General features: G+C 50.3%; 1 protein-coding gene across 1 annotated transcript; it reads right to left on the minus strand.

The window, feature by feature from the left end:
• Nucleotides 1-1631: 1631 nt before the first annotated feature.
• On the minus strand, nucleotides 1632-2018 carry HRG_06624 (uncharacterized protein; the record flags this gene model as incomplete). Its single annotated transcript, XM_044865095.1, has 1 exon — nucleotides 1632-2018. One exon carries the CDS (start codon nucleotides 2016-2018, stop codon nucleotides 1632-1634), a length of 387 nt encoding a protein of 128 aa, XP_044720035.1.
• Nucleotides 2019-12705: the final 10687 nt, after the last annotated feature.

The following is a 12705-nucleotide window of genomic DNA, read 5'->3' on the forward strand; positions in this document are numbered from 1 at the left end:
AGAAAGACAAAGAAGGGAAGATACTACGGTATAAAGCACGTCTAGTCGCGAGAGGTTCACACAGAAACACGGGATCAATTACGAGGAAACCTTCGCACCCACGATCCGGCTCGATGCGATGAGGATCATTCTAGCTTTAGCGGCGAAGAAAGGCTGGAAGGTATACCAGATGGATGCTGTGGCTGCGTTCCTTGCAGCAGACCTAAAGGAAAGGATCTTCATGAAAGTGCCAACTGAGCTCCAGCAATATTTCGGGAAATACGTTCAGATCCTGAAGAGTTTGTACGGATTGAAGCAAGCTGCAAGGATGTGGTATTTGCTAATATCAGAATATCTCAAGGAGATTGGTTTCTCACCGATGACAGTGGACCCGACAATATTCAGACATACAGAGTCGGGGTAATCATCGGCGTGCACGTGGATGACTTTATGATTACAGGGGACGAGGATGCCATTGAACTGGTCAAGGAAAAGCTGAAGGAAGATTTGAGATGAAAGACCTCGGAGAAGCAGAGAACATTCTCGGAATTCGGATTCAAAGGCACAAAGGAAAGCTGATGATTGGTCAATCACAATTTGCGAAGGAAATCGTGGCAGAATTTCTCTACGACGACTCAATGAAGCACGCAACCCCCATGGAACCTGGAGCTATACGGAAGCTCGTTGAGGAACCGGGACGGCCTCTGAACCATGACGAATGGTTGAAATACGTTGAATTGCTCGAAAGCTGATTTGGCTATGCAATACGAGGTTCGACATTATATTCGCAGTTAACAGAATGGCATCTTTCACGGTAGAGGCATGCTGGAACCACTGGAAGGCTTTGCTACGAATATTGGGTTATGTCGGCAGGACTATTCACCACGGTATCACATATGGCGGAAATAATGAGCACGCTCAAGGAGTCGAAGGCAGCGATATCGACTATTATTCCATTGACCACAACATCGAAGGGCACGTCGGCTCTGCAGGCCTACAAGATGGGGAAGCGTTCTCTGACACCGACTACGCTACTGATCCAAGGGACCGGAAGAGTATCCTGGGGTTCATCTTTATGGTCTACGGAGGCGCCGTCATGACGTATAGCAAGAAGATGAAATCAGTGGCAAGATCTACGACAGAAGCAGAGTATGTTGGGATGGGGGAGGCCACAAAAGCTGCTCTCTGGGGACGTCGACTACTTGCAGAGCTGGAAGGAAAGGGGGAGCAAACAGTGCCACTACTGCTTGGAGATAATAAGGAGCTGTACAGCTGACCCGAGGAGTATCGAACACGTCGAAAATCAAGCATGTTGATATAGCATTTCATCACGTCGTTGATGAGGTCAAGGAAGGAGAATTCAAGTCTACTGGGTTCCAGGAGAATATGCTAGCAGATGGGATGACCAAGCCTCTGCCTAGGGATGCTTTCGAGAGGAACAGGAGGAGGATTGGAATTGGACCCATACGCTATGAATAGCGTTGCAGTTGAAGTCTGACAGCTCTAGGGGAGTGTTGACTTGATATGAGACATGGACCAAGACATGTTTAGGCAGCAGTTACAAGTGGTGAGTCACTGGATAGTGGCACGGACGTGCCACTATGTATATATGTATGTTGAGAGCTGTCAGACAGAATTGAATAGAAGCAAGTTCAATCGCTACACCACACGCGCAAGGACTCATCGGGGTTGCAGCAGGTCTGATAGTATGTATGACATATCGTCTTTGAGATCCAGTCCCGAAGCTCGCGGAGTGAGTCTTCCTGTTTTTCGTATAGTCGAAAGTGATGGGTGTAGATTTGCCACTGTTGGGAGTATTCTTTCTGGGCCCTATCTCTCTCTGGGGCCGTCTGCAGCTCCGCAAAGTTTGGAGGCACTGGCTCGGCCGGGAACCTCTTGAGGAGCCCAGCGGCAGGGTCGTTGGCAATCCACAGCCAGAGCTTTCGGTCGCAGGCGTGAGCGTGGAACTTGTTGTTCCAGATGGACCAATCTTGCGGGTTGTTGAGCAAGACCTCCATCTTTTTCGTGTTGGTGTCCATCTTGCTTAGTGTTGGGTGTTTTATAGGTATATTTCGATCGCTATGTATTCGGGTTGTTGGTATTTCTCAAAGGGAGCCTTTTCGTAATGGATGGTTGGTAGCAAATAGAGATGTGAGACTCTTAATTGTCAGAACGGTGGTTCTGCGGCTCGGGCCTAATGAGGAAATATGTGGGTATGTACGATGGATCAAGGCTTAATGCAGCAGCTTGTGTGCAGCTGCAAAAGAGGTTGTATTGATTGTGATGATCTGTGTTCTTTTTTCTTCTTGAGGCCTCCTTGGAGGCCTCGTCCCTAAGGGGGGAAATTGGCTGCCGGATTTGCCCGGTGTCTGCACGTGATGATGCACGTGATCCGACATGTGTTTCTACCCGTCAGTTCCGACAATTGCACACCTTTCCATATAACGTACCTCACTGAGTCATGCAACGCGTGTCATGCAACAAATTGCCCGACCGGCAAGCCAGAGCGAAAATTAATCCTGCAACCGACACAACCATTTAAAATACTATTAAACATTACAATTATGTGAAACACTTCATACAGAGTCTATCGATATGATGGTTTTCTTAGGAAATATGAGCAGGCGGTCTTGTGGTCCGCCCAGACCTGAGAGACTGAGAAACCGGCCTCCATACTTCCCTGCGCTTCCGTCGAACGGGAGGTATGTCTTTTACCCCTAAAGCTCCGGGACTGTGGTCTCGAGCCACTGAAGCTTCAGAACCAATCTTTACCCTTTCTTCCTCCGAGTTGTTGCGTGGTTGAATGCCCGTCGCGCAAACCCGCTTCCAACGCCCCTCGTTTTCTCACCGCTACCATGTCTTTTGTGCCTCTTACACCAGGCTTTGACGTAGCAGCTACCTCAAACTTGACTTCCCGAATAGCCTGGCGTTCAGCCTCGCGTGCAGACCTCTCTGCTTTTAATTTTGCTGCGGCCTCCCGTTTCTCAGCTCGCTTTGCCTCGCGCTCCGCAGCACGCTCTGTCTTCTCTCGAGAACGCTGCTCTCGCAAGGCCTGACGCATTGCAGCCCGCTGTTTTTCTTCTCGGCAGATTCTCGAGCCTTTTCTTCACGTGATATGGCTACCTGGAGTCGACGATCTTCAATGGCTTGCTTGCGCTGCTCGTCGGCCTGTGCCTTGTCCGTCTGACGTCGCCGCGCCAGTTCCACCTTGGCTGGACTGAAAAAGACCGGCTGGCCACCACTTTCTTCTGGATTGAAAAGGCCCAAGGCCTTTCTGCGTTTCACTTTTTTATGTGCAAGTTTGAGCGCTTCCTGTAGATCTCGATTTTCGTGTTGTACGAGCTCATATTGTGTCGCCAGTTTCTCTGATGCTCGGGAGAGCGCTGTGACTCGGGAGTCCATCAGCCCTTCCTTGCGGAGACGGCGGGTAATGCGCCGAATAGCCCGAAGAGAGCCTGGAGTCTTCATCGCCCTTTCCTCAGATGCAGTTTGTGGGGGTGTCACATCACTGCTGTGGCTAATCTTGGACAATACTTTGCCGGGGTCGAGTGGATGGATTCCTGTGGCCCGCCAACCAGCCTCGATATTTTTGGCCGTAAATGCCTGGTTCCACGCATCACGAAAGAGTGGCCAAAAGTTCCGTTTGTTAAGGCGAATTAACCCCCATCCAATGGACATCAGCTGGTCGGAACCTTGAGCATAATAGGTGGAGAGTGCGGAAAACAGGCCAACATCGAGTGGTTGAAGCCGATGAGTTGAGTGCGATGGCAACACAGCAATGAGAATTCGATTCCGATCGGCATAGTCAATGAATTTCAGGTTAATGTGACTATTATGACCGTCTAAAATTAAGAGACGGTAGGCACGACCAGCCTTTTGCTTCGTATGGCATTCAAATAAGCGCTGAAGCCAGTGTAAACCCAGTGCGTCACAACTCCAGCCGTTTTCCGTACTGGCGAAGAAGGCTACTTCGCTGGAATGGTCAAAATCTTCAAGCCAAGTATCTTGGAAGTCTTTTGACTCCCCTTTGTAAATGAGGGCCGGTGGCAGGAACGAATAATCTGCACATATGGCAGCGATCAGCGTGATGAACTCCCGGTTCCCGTCTTGGCTTGCCCCGACCAGTTTTCCGCGCCTGAGGGCTTCTCGGGGGACAACTCGCTTGGCAGAGCGAGAGAGACCAATTTGGAATCCCTTCTCGTCAAAATTATAAACATTTGAGGGACTGATGTTGTACTTTTCGATCTTTTCGCGGAGCTAGTTGGATTCGGTCAGAAATGGCGACTTTACGGCATTTGACCGAGTATTGTCGGCAGTATACCCTTGAAATGACGATAAAAGCAGTCTTACTAAATTGAAGAAGTTTTGAAATGCCTGGAATTATCAGCAGCCTTCCGCTGATGATCTATGGTGCGCAAATACAAGCTCGAAAGACGGTCATGGTGTCGCTTGCGGAAGCGGCTCACCCAGTTGACACCAAGCTCTGTCCCTGCGATTTCCTCGGCGATATTCTTCAACATCTGAGGGTAGGCGGGATACCACGGTCGGTCAGCTTATTGACGTGCCCAATAAGAATCTCCTCCTGCGCGCTGGTGAGTTTCTGTCGCGAGTAAGAGTTCGCGTCGTGATTTGAGGCTGTTTTGCCTTTGAAGCGGCGCCACAGCGTGGATTTGTCGATATTGTATTTCCTCGCGGTCTCTGCATATTTAGGGCGATCTTGGGATTGCAGTTCTATAATTGCCTCTGCAATACGAGTGTTGTGGTCCATATCGCGTCAATTTGAAGAAGACGCGTCAGGTGTTGAACATTGTTGCATGACCTAGTGCGTTGCATGACGCAGTGGGGTACGTTATGGAAAACCACCCTGATCCATCACTAATATGGCATTTCAAACTGCCACGACCTAAAATATAGGCTAACTGTGTGAATAGGGGAATCAGACTGTTGGAGGCTGATATACTCTGTGTGACAGTTTATGAGCCTGGATCTGATCAACCAGGGCTGCGTTGTCTTTTTGTCAGTCGGAAATGGACTGCGGAGGTATGTCGTACTTTTGAGCGGCGCGATACTGCGAAAAGACGTTGTTTGTGATTTACGATATGACAATTGCCTTTTCCTCCTCTGCGTAGACACGTCTAGGCCGTTTTAAGGTCAATTTGGACATGTGGTGGAGGGATAATGAGAATAATCATCGTCGGGAGGGAGAGGAAGATTACGTTGCTGAATGGTAATTTCGCGTGCAACGTTCACACAGACCACAACGCCCTGTACAAGCATTCAACCGGCGAAAAGTAGAAATCAGTCAATTCTCTATCTGCTCCAAGTGACGGCTTGCAAATATCTTCAAAGTTGGCTGGAATCGGTGTAAGTGAAATGGTAGACTTTTAGTGGAGTTTTTAATTACGCTACCGAAAGAGGGGTGGGGATGGTAGCAATCAACCAGCGTGACAATGCTCTAGGGCACATAATGTCACAACGAGCCCAGCCTGTAGGCATCACTACACAAGTTCCATCAGAGTCTTAGATTTGGTATATCTCATCATGGCGTACCAGCTCCTATTTCCTCGTGACAATTTACGAGCATCTACAGGGTAAATGTCCAATACTGCAACATTAGACACCATGTTGGAGCATCGAGAACGGTCCGGTCCGCCAACTGCAGCCTGCCCTCGATCATTTGCTGCGTCATGGTCCATCTCTACCTTGAGTTAAGTAGCTGACCCGCTTCCGAGTTCCGACATTTTTTTTAGCTCATCAACAATTTGAGGAGGCGCAGCGTAGTTGACATTATAAAAGACATCACTCTCCCGCTTGAAAGAGAATATATATTCAAGTTATAGTGCCCAGCTCTAAAGCAAAGGCCAACAAGCATCATTTATAGAAATTACGAGTCGATCAACGCTGTCGCATTCAGGATGCGTATAATGAAATGCGCGGTTGATAAGCGATGTCATCGAACTTTCTAGATAACATTACAAAAGCACCCTGGGTGGCAAGTGGCAATTCGCCACCGCAAGGCAGTCATATTCCCTCAGGACTATAAGGAGACAGAACTTCTCACATTCATTTTAGATAGACGACAATGAACAGATTGACTCTTACCCTCATTTTATTGCGAGAGTTATGAGCCCGGTTGGCCCTTAGTTGCGCCATCGGATTCTCTTGCACCTACGCTTTGGCACAAATCGTCTCCACGAAGAGCGACAGCGCCAGTTTTTGAGATCTACGCCCTTGAAGGTGTACAAGCTCAGTCTATCGAGATCTACGTCCACGAAGACGTACAAGCTCAGTCTATCGACTACCATCAGCACTCAGGATGGAGTCACACAAGGAAGCGTCCATCGATTCGTCCCGGGTCAAGCTTAACGGCCCGTCAGACTGGAAACAGTGGATAAGCGTTATTCAAAAATTCGCCATTGCGCACGGAATCTGGGACTTTGTCGACCCAAGTCGACCCCTCAACCCGGCTCCACGGGAACCACGGAGACCGGAACCATCAGATCTGCAGGATGAGGCAACACTCATAACCCTCAATCCTGACAAGATCAAAACTTTTGAGCTTCTGACTTCCCAGTACCGTCATGAGTACTCGATCTTTAAGGCACGACAGAAGGCTCTAGCAAGCCTACAGGAACATATCGTCAAGACCTGTGGGAACTATTACAACACCATTGCCTACGAACATGACGTTGCAAAGGAACTTAGGGTCCTCAAGCAGAGGATTCAGCCTACCAGCTGGGCACAAGAACAAGACGTCCTTGACCGATTTCATTCCACGTTGAGGTCGCCCGACAGGACAAAGATTTCGGATTGGGTCACAAAGTGGCACCAAGTCCTCACCGAAGCCCAACAGCTCGGTATCCCCGACGCCCAAGGCCTCAGACCGACTCGGCTGTTCCTTAAGGCAGTTTCGGGAGTAAACCCCACGTTTTCTCATTACTGGCTCAACAAAATGGAAGACGAAGCCCGTGGCATCGATCCACTCTGGCAAGGTCGATTTCCAGACGGCATTGAGATCAGTACCATTTTTGAGAGGGCTCATTCCCTCACTTCTGATCAAAAGGGTGGAAATAGCGGAAGCACGTTCGCCACTTGGCAGGGCGAGCATTCCAGCCAAACAAACACCAAACGATCCTCTCAATCCTCTTCCAACAATGATTCCTCCTCTTCGACCACACATCGGATACCCACGTGTGTATGCGGCAAGGACCACCGATTCCCTGACTGCTACTACTACAATGAGTCGATTCGGCCGACCAACTGGCAGCCGAGGACCGATATAGAGGCCAAGAAGAAAGAGCTTCTTGAGAAGAAACCACACCTAGTTGGGGTAGTCGAACGTATGCTCAAACACTCAAAAGGGCAGAGTCAGAATCGACAGGATGGTTCTGGCAACAAAAACTACACTCCGAGTACGGGTGAACCGTCAGCAACTGCTGCAGTCACCTTAAGCTCACCTCCACCGGCAGCCGCATCCACATCATACGTCTACCCGCTTCGAGACTCTGTTTTGCTTGATTCAGCATCAGATGTCCACGTAGTTCGGGATCGGCACCGTTTTATTGACTACCAATCTGCAGAGGAAGGAGAAAGACTTCTTTCGGGGAAGGAATTTTTGCCTATCCTTGGTCGAGGCACCGTCATCATTAACGTCAGCTACAATCGAACTTTCCAACTCAACCAAGCCTTACACGTCCCGTCTTTTCATACCAACGTTGCATCAGCCGACCGTTTCCGCAAGGCAGGAATCGATTGGACTCTTATGACAGGAGTCGTGTCAAAGAATGACTGGGAGATATGTAGGACGACCCCAATGCACGGACAAAACGTCCTCGAATTCACACCAATTTCCCCTTCCCTGCCGCCTGCTATTGCCGCCGTAACCTCAAAGGATCCCAAGCCTTCTGATCCGAAAGAGGCACTACTCTGGCACCGACGTCTGGGTCACTTGAACCCCGCTGCATTGGAACACCTCGTCGAGACAACGACTGGATGCAAGATCAAAGGCCCAGCAACGATCGACTGTCAGGTGTGCTCCCTCGCAAAAGCGAAAAAGCAAGTTTCACGAAGACCGTCCAAGGCAACTTCTCCAAGGCCTTTCTGGCGGATCTACATTGACCTCTTCAGCATGCACCAAAGCTACAACGGCAAGAAGGTAGCATTGCTACTCAAGGATGACTTTTCTGGGCTCATTTTCTGTTACGCACTTCCGAACAGTCAACAAGAGACCCTTATTTCAACGCTTTCACGTTTTTCTTCGTACATTTGGCGCCAATGGAGGCTCCAAGTATGCGTCGTTCACCGGGATAACGACCGTGGACTCCAGTCCGGGTACGTTACATGGATAGATGATGAGGGCATTGAGGATGAACCTACTGCTCCTCACACACCGGCACAGAACGGCCCTGCCGAGCGTTCTGGGGGGGTGATAGGCGCAAGGGCTCGGAACATGCACGTCGAGGCGAATCTCGATGATGATATGTGGCCTGAGACCTGGACCGCCGCCACCTACCTATACAACCGGTCACCTCAACTTCGCGAGAACTGGAAGACTCCTTTCCAAAGGCTACACGAGTGGCTTAGGGACAGCAACCGAGACACAGGTTACTCAGCGAATCCTTTACCCGACATCACTCACCTGAAGGCATATGGCTGTAGAGCATATCCTTTAACAACTACTGTGCTTGAAGGTACTCAGAAGAGAGACCTTAAGACTCAACCACACGCTGAGATTGGATATCTCGTGGGATACGATTCCCATAACATTTACCGCATTTGGATTCCATCACGCTCGGAAGTCCGCCGAGTCCGTGATGTCACTTTCGATGAATCACAGGTCTACCAGAAATCTGCTGGAGACATTCCCCTGATCATTAAAGAACCAGAAATCCCGTTCCCAGAGCACATCGACTCTGAGTCAGAGGATGAGGAGCCCAACGATCAGATGGTTTCTCAGTCCGCCCTGAAAACGCGTGTGCTTCCAAGATGAGGCACCACAACTGCTTCCCCCAAAGCAACCCCCGGACCCACATGACACGATTTTTGTTGCTGCCCGGGAGGCCCCGCCTCTAAACCCCGAGCCTGAGCCAAATCGAGTGGACAAGACTCCTCAAGAGCCAACTAGACGCTCAGCCCGAGTTCAAGCGAGAAACAGTCTCATCCTCAGCTTCCTTTCACGCTGCATTTCGAACAGCAAGGGAGGAACGACTCCACAAGCGGAGCCTTCCCCCTGAACCACGATCCTGGAGAGAACTCGACTCTCACCCCTTTGGAGACCAGTTTAAACTTGCTGGCAAAACTGAAGTTGATGCACTCTTTTCCCGAGGCACCTTCAAACCCGTTCGGCGCGATCAGATGGATCCGACCGCTGGAAGACCCCTTCCCCTCACTTGGGCTTTCAAGTACAAATTCAACAAGCATGGTTACCTGACCAAGTTCAAGTCCCGCCTCTGCGTCCGCGGAGACTTACAAGAAACCAACAGCAGGGACACATATGCCGCGACGCTTGCAGCGCGCAACTTTCGCATAATGATGGCCCTGATGTGCAAGTTCGACCTCGAATCATGGCACCTTGATGCTGTAAACGCTTTTGTGAACGCCGAGTTAGATGAACTCGTGTACGTTGAATTCCCCGATGGATTTAAACGTTTTGGCTGGGTTCTCAAGCTTCTCCGAGCCCTGTATGGTCTACGAAGATCACCCTTGCTCTGGCAGAAGGAACTCACGACCACCTTTGAAGAACTAGGCCTCAAGACCTGTTCTGATGAACCATACATCCAGGTAAATGACTGGTGCATCATTTTCTTCTTTGTGGATGATATCTCGATTCTTTATCGGAAGAAGAACGAGGATAATGTCAACCATCTAATCACACAGCTACAAAGCCACTATGAACTCACCAACCAGGGTGAAGTATCTTGGTTCCTTGGGATCCGAGTCATTCGAGACCGAGATGCCGGTAAGGTTTGGCTTTGCCAAGATTCGTACATTGACAAGATTGCAACCCAGTATGGAATCACTAAGAAATCTTTCTTCCGAGGCAATCCGCTGCCCGGAAATTCTCTTCAACCTCACGACGGACAGGCCACTCCTGAAAGCGTGAACCTTTTTCAACAGAAAACGGGATCGATCAATTTTGTGGCGATATCAACTCGACCCGATGTTTCCTTTGGTGTCAGCAAATTGGCTGAACACATGATGAATCCGTCTCCCAAGCACCATGAAATCATGGATCGGATGCTTGAGTATCTTTTTGCAACACGATTCTTCGCGCTTGAGTTTTCAGGAAATTCCAACGAGCTCCAACTTCTTACCAAGCCGAAGGAAATCCGGATTGCTACCGACGCTGCTTTCGCGGATAACCCTGATTCGAGGAAATCCTCCCAAGGATGTCTCATCACTCTCTTCAATGGTCCAATTTGGTGGAACGCTACGAAGCAAACCACTGTTACTACTTCTTCCACTGAGGCAGAGCTCCTCGCCTTCACCCACACGGCCAAAGAGACTCTCAGCCTCCTCCGATTGTTCAAGCAAATCGATCTGGAGCTTGACAACGACCCCGTTATTGAGTGTGACAACACACAGACGATCAGGCTCATCACAGCCGACGTTCCACGTATAAAAACTGCTCTCAAACACGTCGATATTCACAACGCCTGGGCAAGGCAAACGTTTCAAGAATGCCACTTTGAGGTCGAGTACATCCCAACGAACCAAATGATCGCGGATGGTCTCACCAAAGCACTGCCTGGCCAAGCCTTCAAGGCCTTTGTTCAACAACTTGGTCTCATTGACATTTCTCCACGAGTTCACCACGTTCCCTCTGACGATGAGGAGTGAATACCACACAGCCTGAGGGCTTTTCCCTCAGACTGGGGGGGTGTGTCGCATTCAGGATGCGTATAATGAAATGCGCGGTTGATAAGCGATGTCATCGAACTTTCTAGATAACATTACAAAAGCACCCTGGGTGGCAAGTGGCAATTCGCCACCGCAAGGCAGTCATATTCCCTCAGGACTATAAGGAGACAGAACTTCTCACATTCATTTTAGATAGACGACAATGAACAGATTGACTCTTACCCTCATTTTATTGCGAGAAACGCAGCTTGTCATCATGCACTTCATTTCATCTACTGTTCTATGCCTTGCTACCATTGTGCTCGCAGGCAGTGATTCGGCCGTGAAGGCTGCTGCCATTCGACCTTGCTCGTCTGGGTACAACTACTGTGGATGGTATCTCCAAGATACTTTAGGTAATTTTGACCTAGGCATCACAGGAGATAGTCGACTGCTGACTTGGACCGAAGGTTTCACCATTGGCGACAGAGATGCCATTTACTACTGCGCCTCCGACTACAGGGTTCAGCAAATTGAGCATTGTCAAAGAGGTTGTGCTGGTCCGACTGCTCATTGTAATTAAACCCTTTTTTGCATGCCGAATAGCCAGAGCTGAATGCCGGCTAGTCAGGACCGTGACGAGAGGATCTTTTCTTTGCCTTGAGGAACGAAGAGACGAAAGGATCCTTCTTCCGCCTCCTTCCCCGCAAACTGCCCGCCCGCCCCACTTCCCGGGCCGTCCCGGGCCGCTTGACCACTCCGCGAGCCCGCTTGCTCCCGCGCGCTAGTAGCAGACCACTGCCTTCCCCCTTTGTTTGTTTACCCGCTTGCTCCCGGGCGCCAGTAGCAGACCACTGCCTTCCCCCTTTGTTCCTCCTAGCACTCGTTTCCAGCCATCCCCCTACAGAATGCCGCGAGAACACCCAGTCACGGTCTCACCCGAAGAGGTGAGGCGCACCTTGGGGGATCTCGAATCGCAGAGGTCCCATCGGCGCCGTTCACCGCTTGTCAGAGTTCCCCACGACGAGATCCTCCGCGTCTTGCACGATATGGACCGCCGGCGCGCTGAAGACCGAAGACGCCGCCGTGAAGCTCAATACCAATATACCGCACACACCCAACTGCCAACCAATCCATCACCGAGGCGACTCACGGAAGAGCAAGCGCCTTCCACTCCACCCGAAGCGCCCCGCCCCAAAGACACACGCAGCTGAGAATGCAGGCTCGCAAATTGCAGACTTGGAAGCTTCTAAACCATCGTTCACATGAAAGTTCTGGGAGATAACGATAGATGTGAGTAGCGGGCAAATATTGGGGCAGACCCAGTGGCAGGTCTGCAATGGGAAGAAGTTGGAGTTTAGAGTAGTAGCAGTTCGAAGCTTGTCAAGAAGAGAGTTAAAGTCTGCGGTGAAGTCTGCAGTGAAGTTTGTAGTGAAGTTTGCGGTGAAGTTTGTGGTGAAGGTTTGTGGTGAAGTTTGTAGTGAAGTTTGTAGTGAAGTTTGTACTTCGTGAAGTATACCCGTTGGCTGCCGAAGGCCCCGCCAACGGGTAATTACCGCGTCCTAGTGAGCCGCCTAGGGCGAGTCCAAAACAGCACAACCAGCCACTGGGCCATTTGCTGCAGCGGCGGGAGGACACTGGGAAGTCTGCTTGTCTACAACCTGGCGACGGACGGATTTCCGCGCCGGGACACCGCCGTCTCGCTCGTCATGCAGCCGACAGAGAGTCACGTTTTGCTTCCGTATCATGCCATGGCGCCGCAGTCGACATTTTCTCGGTCTGGCAGGAAACATGATCACCCGAAAGAGCCCGCAAACCCGTCAATCCCCTAGCGTACTGTATTACAAGCCCAGATAGCCAGTCTTCTTCGCGCAACTAGTGCAATAG

Source organism: Hirsutella rhossiliensis (assembly GCF_020360975.1).
Source record: "Hirsutella rhossiliensis strain HR02 chromosome Unknown scaffold00006, whole genome shotgun sequence".
Taxonomy (NCBI): Eukaryota; Fungi; Ascomycota; class Sordariomycetes; order Hypocreales; family Ophiocordycipitaceae; genus Hirsutella; species Hirsutella rhossiliensis.